The 16111-nt window shown below is 33.6% G+C and overlaps 2 protein-coding genes across 4 annotated transcripts; one reads left to right on the top strand and one right to left on the bottom strand.

Annotated features, from left to right (window-relative positions):
• The first annotated feature begins 6022 nt into the window (after window positions 1-6022).
• Window positions 6023-7806, top strand: LOC141400809 (nitric oxide synthase-interacting protein homolog). Of its 3 annotated transcripts, none has more exons than XM_073980322.1 (5): window positions 6023-6164; window positions 6235-6352; window positions 6653-7420; window positions 7483-7591; window positions 7654-7806. In XM_073980322.1, the coding sequence occupies exons 3-5, from the start codon at window positions 6714-6716 to the stop codon at window positions 7723-7725; spliced, it is 888 nt and encodes a 295-aa protein (XP_073836423.1). In that variant the 5' UTR covers window positions 6023-6164; window positions 6235-6352; window positions 6653-6713; the 3' UTR covers window positions 7726-7806. The 3 variants fall into 3 exon arrangements, with proteins under 3 accessions (XP_073836423.1, XP_073836424.1, XP_073836425.1); XM_073980324.1 differs by having other exon boundaries at window positions 6027-6164; window positions 6273-6352; XM_073980323.1 differs by lacking the exon at window positions 6235-6352 and having other exon boundaries at window positions 6024-6164.
• Window positions 7807-8537: 731 nt separating this feature from the next.
• On the bottom strand, window positions 8538-9301 carry LOC141400810 (uncharacterized). Its single transcript, XM_073980325.1, has one exon. It carries the CDS (start codon window positions 9202-9204, stop codon window positions 8572-8574), a length of 633 nt encoding a protein of 210 aa, XP_073836426.1. The 5' UTR covers window positions 9205-9301; the 3' UTR covers window positions 8538-8571.
• Window positions 9302-16111: the final 6810 nt, after the last annotated feature.

The raw sequence follows: 16111 nt of genomic DNA, 5'->3' as shown, positions 1-16111 counted from the left end.
CTCTGTTCCTTTACGTGCAAGAATTTTCAAGACATTTCATATGAGAGCAGTTTACATCTTTTACTACATTTGCCGGTTTTACCATTTTCAAAAGTAAAGGAACAGACCATTTATTTTTTAACAATTCAGTTTTTAAAAACATTGTTGCGTTTTTTATTGGGATAGTGTTTGCAATTTTGTTTTTTTTTTCAAAATAGTCTGGCTTAATCCCATTGTTGTTGTTGTTTTAATATTTTAAAACAACTAGTTTATTAGTGGAAAAGATTTGGCAATAACAAAGTTGATGTATCTGCACAGATAGTCGGTTTTACAAAAACATATGAAATTTAGTACTTCACTGTTTATGTTAAAAGTTCAAATAGAGTAAAATATAAAATTCACTTCAGTTAAGCTCAAGAATATTATTGCTAGAAAGGCGTTCCAAAAATAGCAAAAGTTGTACCCAAAACTTGAGACAATGAAAACAAAAATTGCATTCTCTTATCTTCTACTTGAAAAGTTTGGCTGATCTAACATCGTGATTGCTGGCATCCGATTTCTAGATACGGCGACATTTTAGCTAGAATTTTTACAACATTTGTAATTTTTTCGTTCCTGTACTTTTTAAACAATAAATATCAATACTTAACAAATCATTCTTTCGCAAGTATTAGAGTTGTACAATCTAGTTCATTTGAAAGATCTAGTTCAATAGCTCAGCTCTTTAAACTGAACTAGGTCAGTAATCTAGTTCATAGTTCACTGTCCAGTTCAATCATTCGGATCAAAATCGTTCACCGGCTCTTAATCGGTCGTTTGATGAAAACGCATACATACACCAAATACAAACAAACAAATGACTTATATAATTTAACTACTCCATAACAAAAATATTACATTTGCATAGTTTTATTGCATTCTTAAAGAAAGATTAATTAATTTTAGAAAAATCATCCTTCATTTAGGTGGATGGCAATAAATCGTATGTTGTGTGTGTGTGTGTGTGTGTAGAAATTGTCAAAGCTTTTTGTGTGTGTGTTTCTTTTTATTTTTTCCCCTTTTTTCTATCCAAAAAGGCAGATTGAATCTGGATTCGACATATTGTAATATGTTATGTCTCGTATGTTTTTGTAGAAATCTTAATTTTCGGACAGCTATTCCATGTACCTTGATTCAAAACATAAACAAACTGATCACATTACAAAGGGATCCCTTAACATAAAAACGACGCCGTCACTTTATAAATTTGTGAACGACATGTTGAACTAGATTGTGAATCGTTCGTTGATCTTACGGTCACCGACTGATTATAGTTCAGTGAACTATTGAACTATAATGAACTATATCGACTGATCTAGTTCATACGCTCTTTTCAATGAATCGTTCAATTGAACTAGTTCGTTCATGAACTATACAACTCTAGCAAGTATTACAACTCATTAAAAAATCAATAATTTAATTTAGCCACTCGAACAAAATTTCTTGTCTTTGTTTTCAATTTAAGATATAGTGTTTGTAACAATTCACCGATGCCATGGCCCAATTACAGGTCCCCCAGCAAAATCAGATGATTTAGATTTGAGCTGTCAAAATTCACATTAGCTTTGTTCCTTTACCTTTTTAATGGCAAAAGTCATGGTAGAACAAGAAAAGGTAGCAGCAATACCCAGCTGACTGAACTGGGTTGTAGTGTTAGTGTCAAACTCCATTCGACATTTTATGTATTTATTTCTATGTTCGATGTATATTAGGGATATATATTTTTGAAGAACAAATTTATTCATCAGAAAAAAAACTATTTCCCATAAAGACGGCTTCATATCATTGACATATAACCTCCTTCAGGTCCGAACGACATGCCGCACACTAAAACACCGCTAATAGAGGCGGTACAATATTTGTTAATATGTGTGGTATTTTGTTAAACTTGAAAAGAATAAAGCCCTAATAAACTTGTGCTTTTTTGTTTTCAAAAGCAAATGATTGAAACAGCTTCTCTTTTTTCAATGAATTACCAGCGACCCGAAACATTTTTGCAAGTATTCTACTTTCTGCGAGAAATTATGCATTTAGTGGAATGATATGGAAACATTCAAATTAAAAATCTAACGAGTTTTCATTCATGTTTTCCAAAATATTCAATCAAATGTGAAAAATTATTAGTTTTTTAAATTCCAATAATTTATAGACATTTCCTTGTTTTGTTTACATTTACGTTGACACTAAGGTTTACAAACAAAAACAAATTCCTTTGTGGTTGTTGTTCGAGTTGTATTTGTTGTAGTATTAACTTTACCTTATATATGTTCTACCATGGGCAAAAGTGGTAAAAGTGAAAACTGTCAAAATTGCTCTCTCATGAACAGTTTTACCAGAAATGTAAAGGAACGAAAAAATGGTAGATCTGGTAGCAATGTCAAAAAGAAACAAAAAATTCAATTTTTGTCTTTTATTTCACAGTTTTTAATTTTGTTTTGTCGGCGTTCGCCTTTTTCTTCTGTTGTTTGTTCATTTGTTCCTTCATTATCAAATAATCGTCAAAGAAATGTCGAAAAAGCAGTTCTACCATTTTTTCTTGAAGAAATTTGTCTGGTAGCCTGTGGTAAAAGAGAAATGCATTTGTGTTCTCTCTCACTCTCATAAAAATTGCTTCCAGTTTTACCACTTTTTAGGGTTAAGGAACGATTTGCAGGTTAATAATGGTAACAAGTGGTACAAATGTTAACCTCAGGTAAGTAAAGGAACACAGCTATTTGTAATTTGAATTCGCTGTGAGGTATAGAAGTGTCAAACTGTGCATAATCAGGTAGATTTATTTCGAATAAAGAAAATAACTTAATGTTGTACACGTAAAATGAGAATTTGTATGAGAATTTAATTCACAATAGTTTATTTTAGCATTCAAGATCGATCAGCTGGTATTTTCTGTTTCGTCAAACAAAAATAACAACGGTAACAACATTTTCTCGGAAAATGTGTTGTATGTATCTACCTGAATTGATAGAAAAGAAATTCGCCACAAAAATTTCTTTCGCCTCTGTTTATGAATTTTGACATTTCAAATCTTTGTTTTTCTTTGAATTCGCTTGCTGGAGGACCTGTAATTGGGCCATGACCGATTCATCTACCTTTATAATTGCATAATGTCAACAACAGTAAAAATGTCAACCCTGCTTTTGACAGAATAGGTCATAACGAGAAAAAAATTGTAGTCAGCTGTTAGCTGTGGCCTACCTTATACATTATTCTACCATGAGATCATGGCACAATGATACAGGTACCCGCATCAGCCCAGCTGATGTACTGTCAAAAAAGTTGTTGTAACTGAAAACACAAAATAAAAGTAATAATGTGTTTATTTATAACTGCCTAACAAAATTTTGTTGAAAAAATTGTGTGATTTTTGGAAAACATTTTTGACATTTCACAATACTGAACTCGTTTTTGTTGTAGTTGTTGGCTGATGCATCTACCTGTTAAGCATAGTACACACTGACCAGCAAAACTGACAGTCATCGAGGTCTATTTTGTTAATATCAAAGTCTAGCTGAATAATTACTTTCCTAATATGTAAATAATACTTTACATATTGCATTTCATATATTTTTAGCTAAAGAAATGCTTTTATTTGCGAGAAAATTGTTCTAAAAGGACGTTGACTGTCGGTGTGTACCCCACATTAATTGTACCATGCATGAGACTAATCATCAAAGACATAAATACAACTAAAGGGCTGTTTACACCATCTATCAATGTCATATGAGCTACCATTTCTTTCACCCATTCGACATTCTCTATGTTTGTCAAAATTGACGTCATCCATACAACTTTCAATTTGTGCGTTCATACCTGCAAGTGTTATTTTCGTATGACATAACCTAAAAATATAAAAACAGCTGTTTTTGTCATTATTTACATTTATTGTTGAGTTGCAATTTTGCGCAAATTTTAATTTTGGTTGAAGGAATTGGTAAAATTGGTGTTTGGAGTTATAGAGGCATTCATGTTTTTGGTACCAAATCGATCTGAAAATAACATTATAAACGCCATTTATTTACTTTACTGAATATTTAAATATACATACCTTTCCATTTTCTTTTTTAAAAGATTTTGTTTTTCATTTTTTGTTTGAGAATGTCAGAAAACAGCTGATAAATTTATGTTTACATACGAGAATGCCGTATCAAATAGAGCGCTCCCTAAAGGCATCGGCACATACGGCGCGTTGAGCGTTGTGTTACAACAACCACATGAAAACTTCAAGAACAAACTTGGCATCACTTACACATTTTTCATGTGGTTGTTGTTTTCAAAGCGCAACGCGTCGCACAACGTACCGTATGTGCCGGGGGCTTAAATGAAAAATGTACATATGAGTTGCCAAATCATTTTGATAGATGAAAATTTTCATAGTGGTTACACTATGTGTACAACAATCGCAGGTAGAAAATTTGGCATCTCATACGACATTGATAGATGGTGTAAACAACCCTTAATATGCCATTTAGATATGACACCATTAGCCGGATTTAGCGCATTATCAGGTTTTATTTGCTAAATCCACCCAAAATCTACCAGATTTCCCATACAAAAATAAATCTTCCTATTGAGTGGATTTGTTTTAAATCTGGCATAAATCCTCGTATACAACTCTGTTTTGTGCAACATGTTGCTAGAAAATACAAAAAGTTGCAAGCTGGCACAAGAAACAAGGTAGATGCATCGGTGAATTGCTACACTAAAAATAATTTAAAATGTAAAAATTTGTAAACAAGGCGGAAAAATTAAATTTGTTTTGATGTACAAAGTTGATTTTAATCAACCAAGACTAATATTTATGATGTCTAAACGATAAAATAATTCGTTTATTTATTTTAGATGGGCAAACTGCGATAAAATAATTCTTTATTCGCTCTTTAGTTAGCATTAGTAGCATAATGTGCTAACGTTTTCAGTATTAAACAATACATTTTTAATTTGACGTATGTTTTTTGAGACGAATTCAATTTACAAAAAATTCTTTTGACGTTTCACATTCGTTCAGATGGGCTGATGCATCTACCTTGGTAATTGTGCTATGAACAAAAATCAGCTGACTGCCATTTAAATCCTCCAATATGTATATCTAAATGCAATGAGATTTGTACTGGATTTATTAAATCCAGTGAAGGATTTATGGCTAGTCTAAATGAGCTATAAGACTAGGCAAAATGCATGCAACAAAAAAATGTTTACGAAACTTTGTATAGAAACATTACCCTTAACAGGTTGCAGTTAATTCAAAATCGCAACCAAGGAGGAACATTTCATGTAATGGTACCAGAAACGAAATTTATGAATTCAAGGATCTATTCAAGAATAATTCTATGTCAATTGGATCGGTAAATTCGGTTAAATACGTAAAAATGTATAAAAGAAAAAAATGTTATATCACCATATCGTGATATAACATTATGTTAAATTCAAAAGACATTCACTGAAAAATTATAGCAAACAAAACGTCTTATCTTGTTGTATTTATGTCTTTGTAATCATGTTGCATTTATGAAGTCAGCCTACTATTTCCAACCAGTGACAAAGAAAACATATCGAATGTAAAGGCCTCTGCACATATAGTCCGTTAGTCCCAAGCCACACTAAGAGTAATTTCACTGAAATTTTGACATGAAAGTACAAGAAAACGTAAAATACAACGGTCTGTTTGTTTCATACGAATATTGCAACAAAGCAAAATTGCAGACCACATGAAACCGTGTACACTAGTTTCTTGAATTTGTGCATTTTCCCAAAAAATGCAAAGTTTCTTGTCAAAATTTCATTGAAATTACTCTAGTGTGGCCCGGGACTTAAGTGTCACGATACAACAACCACATGTGGTTGTAGTTTTCAACGCGTGACGCGACTCACAACGGACCGTATGTGCCGAGGCCTTAAGGCAAGGGAACGCTTTTTAAAGTGGTATGCATTTAAAACCATAAACTGACGCCGTTAGTAATCATACAATTCGTCTTTGTAGTTAACTCACCTCGCATTCACTGTAAACGGTTAACACGCACAAACAAGAGTGTGGGAGACAGTCTTTTCTGTTTACATTCTTCTGCATCTAAAAACATCAAAAATATAAGTCGGAATTGTTCCTGGGCCCAGTCTAAAGTTATCAGAAGCCAACTGGATCATTTATTATCGTAAGTACATCGTTTATATCTCCAAAGCTAGCACGATTGTTCACAAAAAAGGTCTTATTTTTGCTATTAGTTTGATATTTAACCCGTTAAAGTGAAGCATACTTGCAGGCGTTATAAAAACGGAATTCGTTTTGGAACAGGATGAATGTTTGGACTGGATTCGGATCGATCTGAAATTTGTATCACAGGTAGGGCCTGCAGTGCTGATCACGCCAATGTATATATCAAGCGCAGGAAGTCCATACTTCCCGAGATATAGGCTCCGAAAGTTCAAAAATTCCCTTGGTTTTGACGATAAGTTTAGTTTAAGTCGACATTTTTTCATATATAGCCGGCCTTCGGCCGGGGATTTAAGACTTTCTTCTATGGACAGGAACAAATCTCGGCTAACGCGAACAAAATTTTCCTTTAAATCGAAATTTTTTTATCATCGATCCAAATCCAGTCCGTATATTCAACTTATGCCTTCGTTTTTATTCAATACATAGTGGGGTGGTCCACCAATTAAAAACTTATTAACATCCAAAAAGAAGTACACATCCTTGCAACATGACTCGCCATGCCCGTAACTGTACCGCAGGAGCCGTCTACACGTATAATGAAAAGAAAAAGGATGCCGCCGAATCCGGCTACGGTACCAATGCTCAACGTCTTGGTAAAGATTCTGTAAAATCCTTCGATTGTTGCTCCCTCACACTGCAACCGTGTAGGAATCCAGTTGTTACCAAAGATGGTTATCTCTTTGACAAGGAAGCAATACTGCAATATATTATAACCAAGAAAAATGAATACAGTCGCAAACTGAAGGAATATGAACGTTTAAAGAAGCAGGAGGAAAATGTACAAACCCAGGCAGCAAATAGACAGCAGGCTACAGCAGTTGAGGCATTTGTTAAGTCGGGAAAGCCGGTGAATGGTACAGTGGATATGCCTGGAACTTCGAAAGATGCCGCAAAACGCGAAGAAAGTTCAATTTCGAATATGGCAAATGGTCATGAAAAAAAACTTCCTAGTTTTTGGTTACCTTCCGAGTGTCCAAATGCTGGTAGGGCAAAAGTGGAAAAACCTGATCCCACCATTTACTGTCCAGTGTCACAGAAACCTTTAAAGGCCAAAGATTTAATAGATGTTAAATTCACCTTGCTGAAGGATGGGGAGAAGGGAAAATCATTAATTGCCAAGGAGGCAAGGTATATGTGCCCAGTGACACATGATGTTCTAAGTAATGCAATACCCTGTGCGGTGCTGAGGCCAACGTGAGTTTGTTTTAAATGATATTTATAAAGAAAATTTCTTTAAAAATTCCTTTGCCTTTCAGTGGCGATGTTGTCACAATGGAGTGTGTGGAAAAACTAATCAAAAAGGACATGATACACCCACTGACCAGCCAAAAGCTCAAGGAAAAGGACATCATTCCTTTACAAAGGGTAAATATAATTATTTTTAAAATAGATTTAATTGGTAATTTGTTGTGTTGTCTTTGTTGCAGGGTGGCACTGGCTATGCTTATACCAATGAAAATTTGGAGGGCAAAGAGAAACGACCCATGCTGCAAGTTTAATATTATAATAAAGGATTTATTAATAGGATTTAAGAAGGTATTAGCTAATAATATGAATCGTTTTGACTCGCGACGAAACTATTCTACCCTTGTTTCTTTTGACTTTTTTTGGAAACAAAATATAAAAAGGGTGCTTCTATAGACCCTTTCTGGAAGAAAGGTTGATTCTATAGAACCTTTCTGAACGAAAGGGTGCTTCTATAGACCCTTTTTGATAGAAAGGGTGCTTCTATAGACCCTTTCTGAAATAAAGAGTGCTTCTATAGACCCTTTCTGAAAGAGAGGGTACTTCTATAGAACCATTCTGAAAGAGAGGGTGCTTCTATAGACCCTTTTTGAAAGAAAATGTGCTTCTATAGACCCTTTCTGATAGAAAGGGTGCTTCTATAGACCCTTTCTGATAGAAAGCGTGCTTCTATAGAACCATTCTAAAATAAAGAATTCTTCTATAGGCTTCTATAGACCCTTTCTGAAAGAAAGAGTGCTTCTATAGACCCTTTCTGAAATATAGAGTGCTTCTATAGACCCTTTCTGAAATAAAGAGTGCTTCTATAGACCCTTTCTGAAAGAGAGGGTACTTCTATAGACCCATTCTGAAAGAGAGGGTGCTTCTATAGACCCTTTTTGAAAGAAAAGGCGTTTTTTTAGAACCTTTCTGATAAAAATGGTTCTTCTATAGAACATTTCTGAATGAAAGGGTGCTTCCATGGAATTTTTCCAAACAAAAGAATGGTTAATTTTTTGATTACAAAACAATTTGGTTTAAATTCAACAGATAAAAAATATATTTCTTAATTAGTTCTAAACTTAAATTACTCTTAACAATCTAACCGGTCTTTCCTAACGTTAGTAAACTCTCCTTATTTTAGAATCTCCATAACACCGCACATCTTGGCTGGGTAGACAAATCTGCTTTTCATAATCCCAGGCGTAGAAGAAATTACAACGGAAAATTGTTAGATAGCCGCGCATACATTTGTAATAATATTCACAGCGTACTGGGTGAGGATGAACGCTATCCTCCAGATGATTGCAAGTAGGTCTATTTGCGGCCATTGTAGGTTGTACTGTCACTGTTGTAATTATGTCCTTATTCTCCGTTTCCTTTTCCGCTAAATTTTCATTGCCTGTTTCTTCTTTTTCCAAACCTTCTATCTGCTCCTCCTTTTCTTCTTCCTCCTTCTCTTCTTCTGCGGTATTTACTTCTTCAGAGTGTCCCGCAGTTTCTTCCATATTTGTTGGACATATGCCATATTCATCTACCACACATTCCGATATGATTTCATCAAAATATGTATCCAAAGGACAATCTTCTTGAAGTGATTCTTCAGCATTGGCAGCACAGTATATGTAGGAACGACAATTATTTTCCACAGCGATAAATGTATTTTCCGCAACATTGGTACATTCTTCAAAACTAACGGCCAATGTCGAAGAAAGTAGGGCAAGTAAGAAAGGCAATAAAGTAAATACTTCCATTTTTCTATTGAGAATTGTTAATGCTTTGAACTATTCGATGGTTTCAAACTATTTCATGACTCTTTCGGACCTGTGCCTGATATTTATATTAACAGAGTTCATGTTCTTCCTTGTTAACTTTCTTTGTTGAGCGACTTTTTAACCTTTAAAATGTCATTAACCTGCCCCAAAAACATCAATTTCTTTTCATAACGAATCTTATCAATAACATCGCTTTATACTATTATTAATGTTGCGAAGAAATGGGTTAGTAAGTTAATAGTTTTTTCGGGAGCAAAGACATTTGAACATGCCCACAAACATAACATGTGAGAGATAACATTCATGAAATTGACTCTTTGGTAAAAGGGTTGTTCATGATAGGTCCCGGAAGTAATCTTATAACTGCTTCTCAGCACACCATAGATAAGAGAAATCTTCTGAGATATTGAAGTCTTCAATAGAGATAGACAATAGACAATCTCTCGGGGTCTTCTATAGACAACATAAGGCCTTTTGGGGTCTTCTATAGTCAACAAAAGATATATTAAGGTCTTCTATAGACATTAGAAGACATCTTGAGGTCTTCTATAGACATTAGGAGACCCCTTGAGATCTTCTTTAGACATCAGTAGTGCGATTCTCTAACGCATTTTTCGAGTTACCGACAAAAATCTGAAAAACTAACACGGTTGGCAGCACTCTTGATATCGGTAGAACTTAACGACTACTACTGTTTTGTCGCTATCTTACCGAAAATTTTCGTTATTTAACGAAATTATAACCTATTTTTGTCGGTACCTCAAAAAATGTGTAACAGAATTCCACTACAGAAGATCTTGAGGTCTTCTATAGACATTAAAAGACTTTTTGAGACGGCGTTTGCACTGGAGCTTTTTGCCGGGTTAACCTTCTTTATGAGGATTTATTTGACGTTTACGCTATGGAATTGACATTTGAAACGCAAACCCACTGGGTTAATCCGGTTAAGTGCAAACAGGGTATGAGGTCTTCTATAGACAACAGAAGACATCTTAGGTCTTCTATAGATAACAGAAGTCCTCTTGAGGTCTTCTATAGGCAACAAAAGACCTCTTGAAGTCTTCTTTCAATCTTTTGAATGTAACAGTACGTTTATAACAAACGTTTTAACAAAACCCACTCGGTTTCAAATGTCAATTCCATTGCTTATATTTCAAATAAATCCCCATAAAGAAGGTTAATAGCTCATTTAGACTAGCCATAAATCCTCGACTGGATTTAATAAATCCAGAACAAATCTCGTTGCATTTAGATATACATTTTGGAGGATTTAAATGGCAGTCAGCTGATTTTTGTTCATAGCACAATTACCAAGGTAGATGCTTCAGCCTATTTGATCGAATTTGAAACGTCAAAAGAATTTTTTGTAAGACGAATTCTCAAAAAACACACGTCAAATTGCAAAATTTAGCTCTGTTCCAGAACTAAAAAGTTTTTACAATTTTTACCACTTTTACGCATTTTACGTTCCCGTACACAAAATTTATATGAAAATCGTTTACGACTTTTACGACTTTTACCACTTTATAAAGTACGGGAACAAGGCATTTATTGTTTAATACTGAAAATGTTAGCACATTATGCTACTAATGCTAACTAAAGAGCATATAAAGAAATATTTTATCGCAGTTTGCCCATCTAAAATAAATAAACGAATTATTTTATCATTTAGACATCGTAAATATTAGTCTTTGTTGATTAAAATCAACTTTGTACATCAAAACAAATTTAAATTTTCCGCCTTGTCTGCAAATTTTTACATTTGAAATTATTTTTAGTGTAGCAATTCACCGATGCATCTACCTTGTTTCTTGTGCCAGCTTGCAACTTTTTGTTTTTTCTAGCAACATGTTGCAAAAAACAGAGTTGTATACGAGGATTTATGCCAGATTTAAAACAAATCCACTCAATAGGAGGATTTATTTTTGTATGGGAAATCTGGTAGATTTTGGCTGGATTTAGCAAATAAATCCTGATAATGTGCTAAATCCGGCTAATGGTGTCATATCTAAATGGCATATTATTTTTGTATGGGAAATCTGGTAGATTTTGGCTGGATTTAGCAAATAAATCCTGATAATGTGCTAAATCCGGCTAATGGTGTCATATCTAAATGGCATATAACCCTGCAAAAGGCTATAATTGGTCTGTTCCTTTACTTTTAAAAATGGTAACAGTGGCAAAAAATGGTAAAAGTGGTGAACTGGGGCTGGATTCCGGTTCTATGAAAATTTGAAATGAAAAATATTTCCTTTATAATATTTTTCATTTGACAGTTTTCTCCTTTATAAAAGTTTTCATTTCACATTTTCATAGAAACAGAATTGAGCCCCAGGTCTCATATAAATTGTATGCTTTTTAAAGTAAAGGAACACTTTGCAGGTTAAAAATGGTAAGAAATGGTAACCACAGGCACATAAAGGAACAGAGCTAATATAAACATGGCCTTATAGCTCATTTAGACTAGCCATAAATCCTCGACTGGATTTAATAAATCCAGTACAAATCTATTGCATTTAGATATACATTTTCGAGGATATTAATGGCAGTCAGCTGATTTTTGTTCATAGCACAATTACCAAGGTAGATGCATCAACCCATCTGATCGAATTTGAAACGTCAAAAGAATTTTTTGTAAATTGAATTCGCCTCAAAAAAAAAAAAAAAAAAAAAAAAAAAATACTTCAAATTACAAATTTATTGTTTAATACTGAAAATTTTAGCACATTATGCTACTAATGCTAATAGCTATCCCAGCAAAAAAGTGTGGAGGTAGTGCAAAGCAGAGTTATGATTTCAATACATCTTTCGATGCAGTCCACACGGAGTTATGAAAAATGCACTCAGCTCGATACATTTTTTAAGCACTCGCTTAAAGACACCTAGCCAAGCAAGCCAATTTTTTCATCCCTAAAAATGTCGCAGTCTTTTTTTCTGAACACAAGAAAGAGTGTCTAAAATTATAAGAATTTGTTTAAACAAATAAAGAAATACAAACTAAAGTTACGAACATGGCTTTAATTCACGAGACGCAAATTATTTTTGAAGTGGAGTTGGAGTTTTTTTGGAAATCTGAACTGGAGCAGGAGGAAAAATTAAAAACCATTTGGATGATGAAGCAAAATCCGTTGCGGTGTCATAAAATGCAGAACAGAGGAGTAAACTCTGCTACGATTAAATTTAATGGAGCATTTTTATAATTTGTGTTAATGTAATAAAGTTAATATGTGTTATAGCTCATTTAAACTAGCCATAAATCCTCGACTGGATTTAATAAATCCAGTACAAATCTCATTGCATTTAGATATACATTTTGGAGGATTTAAATGACAGTCAGCTGATTTTTGTTCATAGCACAATTACCAAGGTAGATGCATCAGCCCATCTGGACGAATGTGAAACGTCAAAAGAATTTTTTGCAAATTGAATTCGTCTCAAAAAACATACGTCAAATTACAAATGTATTGTTTAATACTGAAAATGTTAGCACATTATGCTACTAATGCTAACTAAAGAGCAAATAAAGAATTATTTTATCGCAGTTTGCCCATCTAAAATAAATAAACGAATTATTTTATCGTTTAGACATCGTAAATATTAGTCTTGGTTGATTAAAATCAACTTTGTACATCAAAACAAATTTAATTTTTCCGCCTTGTTTACAAATTTTTACATTTTAAATTATTTTTAGTGTAGCAATTCACCGATGCATCTACCTTCTTTCTTGTGCCAGCTTGCAACTTTTTGTATTTTCTAGCAACATGTTGCAAAAAACAGAGTTGTGTACGAGGATTTATGCCAGATTTAAAACAAATCCACTCAATAGGAGGATTTATTTTTGTATGGGAAATCTGGTAGATTTTGGCTGGATTTAGCAAATAAAACCTGATAATGCGCTAAATCCGGCTAATGGTGTCATATCTAAATGGCATATTAATGTAATAAAGTTAATATTCTTGTTTTACACGAATAAGAAATGTATTTTATTTATTTTGGGATATTTGCAATGGCTTGCATTTTATAGCATCTTTAGACTGCATTTAAATTCAATCCAAAACACTACATCAAAGGCTGTGATTTGGTTCGAAAATGGAGTGCATCCTAGCTGTGTGCCGTGGAAACAAAATGGAGTGCATCCTAGCTGCGCACTCTCTTGTAAAATTCATAGGTGAATTCATAGGAAAAGATGTACTTCAGCGGCAATTGTTCAAGTGATTTAACTGCATCCGCGGATGCAAACTTTTTGCTGGGTATATTACATTACGTGTATTTCATGTGTATGTTTTGCATTTTTTTACATCTACATGTTGTACACATAGTGTGATCCATATAAAAAAATTCATCTATCAAAATGATGTGTGAACCCATGTGTAACTTTTCTTTTTAGAGCCCTTCCTATTTTTGTATGTACAATAAATAGAAAACAGCTGATTTGTTTGTTTTGATGAAAGCAGAAATTTGCAAAATTTGCTGAAAGAAATAATTTCTTAAAGAAACTTAAATAAATCGATTTGATAAAGGATTTGTTTACATTTATAGGTTATGTCACACAAAAAACATATACTGGTGTAATAGCAAAAATTATAAATCATATGTAAAATGTCATTTTTCGCACACACAAAGAATTACACGAGGACAAAAAAAATTCAAAACATACACATGAAATACACGTAATGTAATATAGCTATAACTAAAGAGCAAATAAAGAATTATTTTATGTCCCAATTTACATTAGGCGAGTTTACTTGCGGCAATTGTCAGTTTGTAGGTGAGAGAGGGGGCTGAGAGGCAAAGGGTTACCATATGCCTCACCTCTCTCTCCCTCAAACTGACAATTGCCGCAAGTAAACTCGCCTAATGTAAATTGGGACTATCGCAGTTTGCCCATCTAAAACAAATAAACGAATTATTTTATCGTTTAGACATTGTATATATATTTTGCTAATGCTAAGTTTACATTTACGAAATCCACTCGATTTCAACTGTCAATTCCATAGCTCAAACGTCAAATGAAATCTCATCTGGATTTCATTTGACGTTTAATCTATGGATTTGACAGTGGAAATCGAGTGTAAACCAAGCTTGAATGGGCTAATAAACGCCTGTTAGACTATAAACTTATACTATGATTTAAACTGTCAATCCCATACAATATACTTCAAACAAAATCCAGTGGATTTAGAATTACGATTTATTTGACGTATATACTATGGAATTGATTAGAAATCGAGTGGATTTATGAGTCTAAACGTACTATTATATCTCATTTGTATCAAACTATATTTATTACAACCTTTATTTAAATAATGCGTTTCATTGAATATATCTGAAATAATGTCCAATTTACATTAGCGACTTTTTCGTCATTTAGAGCTGTTTCGTCATTTATTTGCTAAAACAGGCAACATTTTGCGTCATTTACCATACAAAAATAAATGACGATAGCTACGTCATTTATTCTAAACAACGCACGAAAACACCATACTTTTATACGCAACCCTGCTTTTCGTCATACACTACCAAAAAATGCAACTGTTTTATGATGTCTTTGTTTGTTTGTGTGTGTTGTAGAAAAACAAAAATACTCAAACGATGACAAAAGTGAAAATAAATGGTTAAAAAACTTGCAAAAATTATGTTTTTTTTGTTTTTGGAATTAATTTAAGTTATTTGATACATATTTGTGTTGTGAAATTTCTATTTTTCTGAATAAATATATTGTGTGCGTGTGTTTGTGTTACTGTATAAGTGTGTATGTGCGATTGTGTGCGTAAGCAAATAACGCAAAAAAACAGATGTAAATAAACTTCATTTGATTCTAGGATTTCGTAAAACGAAATCATTTAATATGCATATGTAAATTGGACTTAAATCTCATAATAACCCATTTATTTCTATGCGAAACTAATGGCCCCGACACATACGGTCCGTTTTGTGACGCGTTGCGCGTTGAAAACAACAACCACATAAAAAATGTGTAAGTGATGCCAAGTTTGTTCTTGAAGTTTTGATGTGGTTGTTGTAACACAACGTTCAACGCGCCGTATGTGCCGGGGCCATAATAGCCTGTTTATATTATAGTCTTGTGCCAGACTATGAAAATTTTCATGAAAATGTTTTGAGCTTATGGGTAAGAAGGGAGAAAGGGAGCTCCTCCACCTCCGCTCTCTCCTAAAAGCTAAAACATTTTCATGTGTTATTTTCAGTGTCTTGCACTGGAGATTTTTTCCTGGGTTAACTTTCTTTATGAGGATTTATGTATTTTACGTATGCACAATGGAATTGACATGTGAAATCCAGTGTGTTTATTTAATATGGTCTCGTTTGCACTTAAACGGATTATAGGATAGAGCCAACGTCAAATAAATCCTCATAAGGAAGGTCAACCCGGCAAAATCAAACAAATCCGACAAAAAGCTCTAATGAAAACACCGTTTTATATAAAATCGTACTATAATAACACAATAAAGGGTAATAACACAGTAAACAGTAGAACAAAATTAATAAAAACCCAGCAAAAAGTTTGCATCCGCGGATGCAGTTAAATCACTAGAACAATTGCCGCTGGAGTACATCTTTTCCTATGAATTTTACAAGAGAGCGCGCAGCTAGGATGCCCTCCATTTTGCTTCCATGGCACACAGCTAAGATGCACTCCATTTTCGATCCAAATCACAGCCTTTGATGTAGTGTTTTGGATTGAATTTAAATGTAGTCTATAGATGCTATAAAATGCAAGCCATTGCAAATATCCCAAAATAAATAAAATACATTGCTTATTCGTGTAAACAAGAATATTAACTTTATTACTCTAATACAAATTATAAAAACTCTCCATTAAATTTGATCATAACCAAGTTTACTTTCTCTGCTTTTTGTGACACCG

Source organism: Musca autumnalis, unplaced genomic scaffold (assembly GCF_047663935.1).
Source record: "Musca autumnalis isolate F117 unplaced genomic scaffold, ASM4766393v1 scaffold_4, whole genome shotgun sequence".
Classification (NCBI taxonomy): Eukaryota; Metazoa; Arthropoda; class Insecta; order Diptera; family Muscidae; genus Musca; species Musca autumnalis.
Note: the sequence above shows the minus strand (reverse complement) of the source record. Positions and strands in the feature narration are given on the sequence as shown.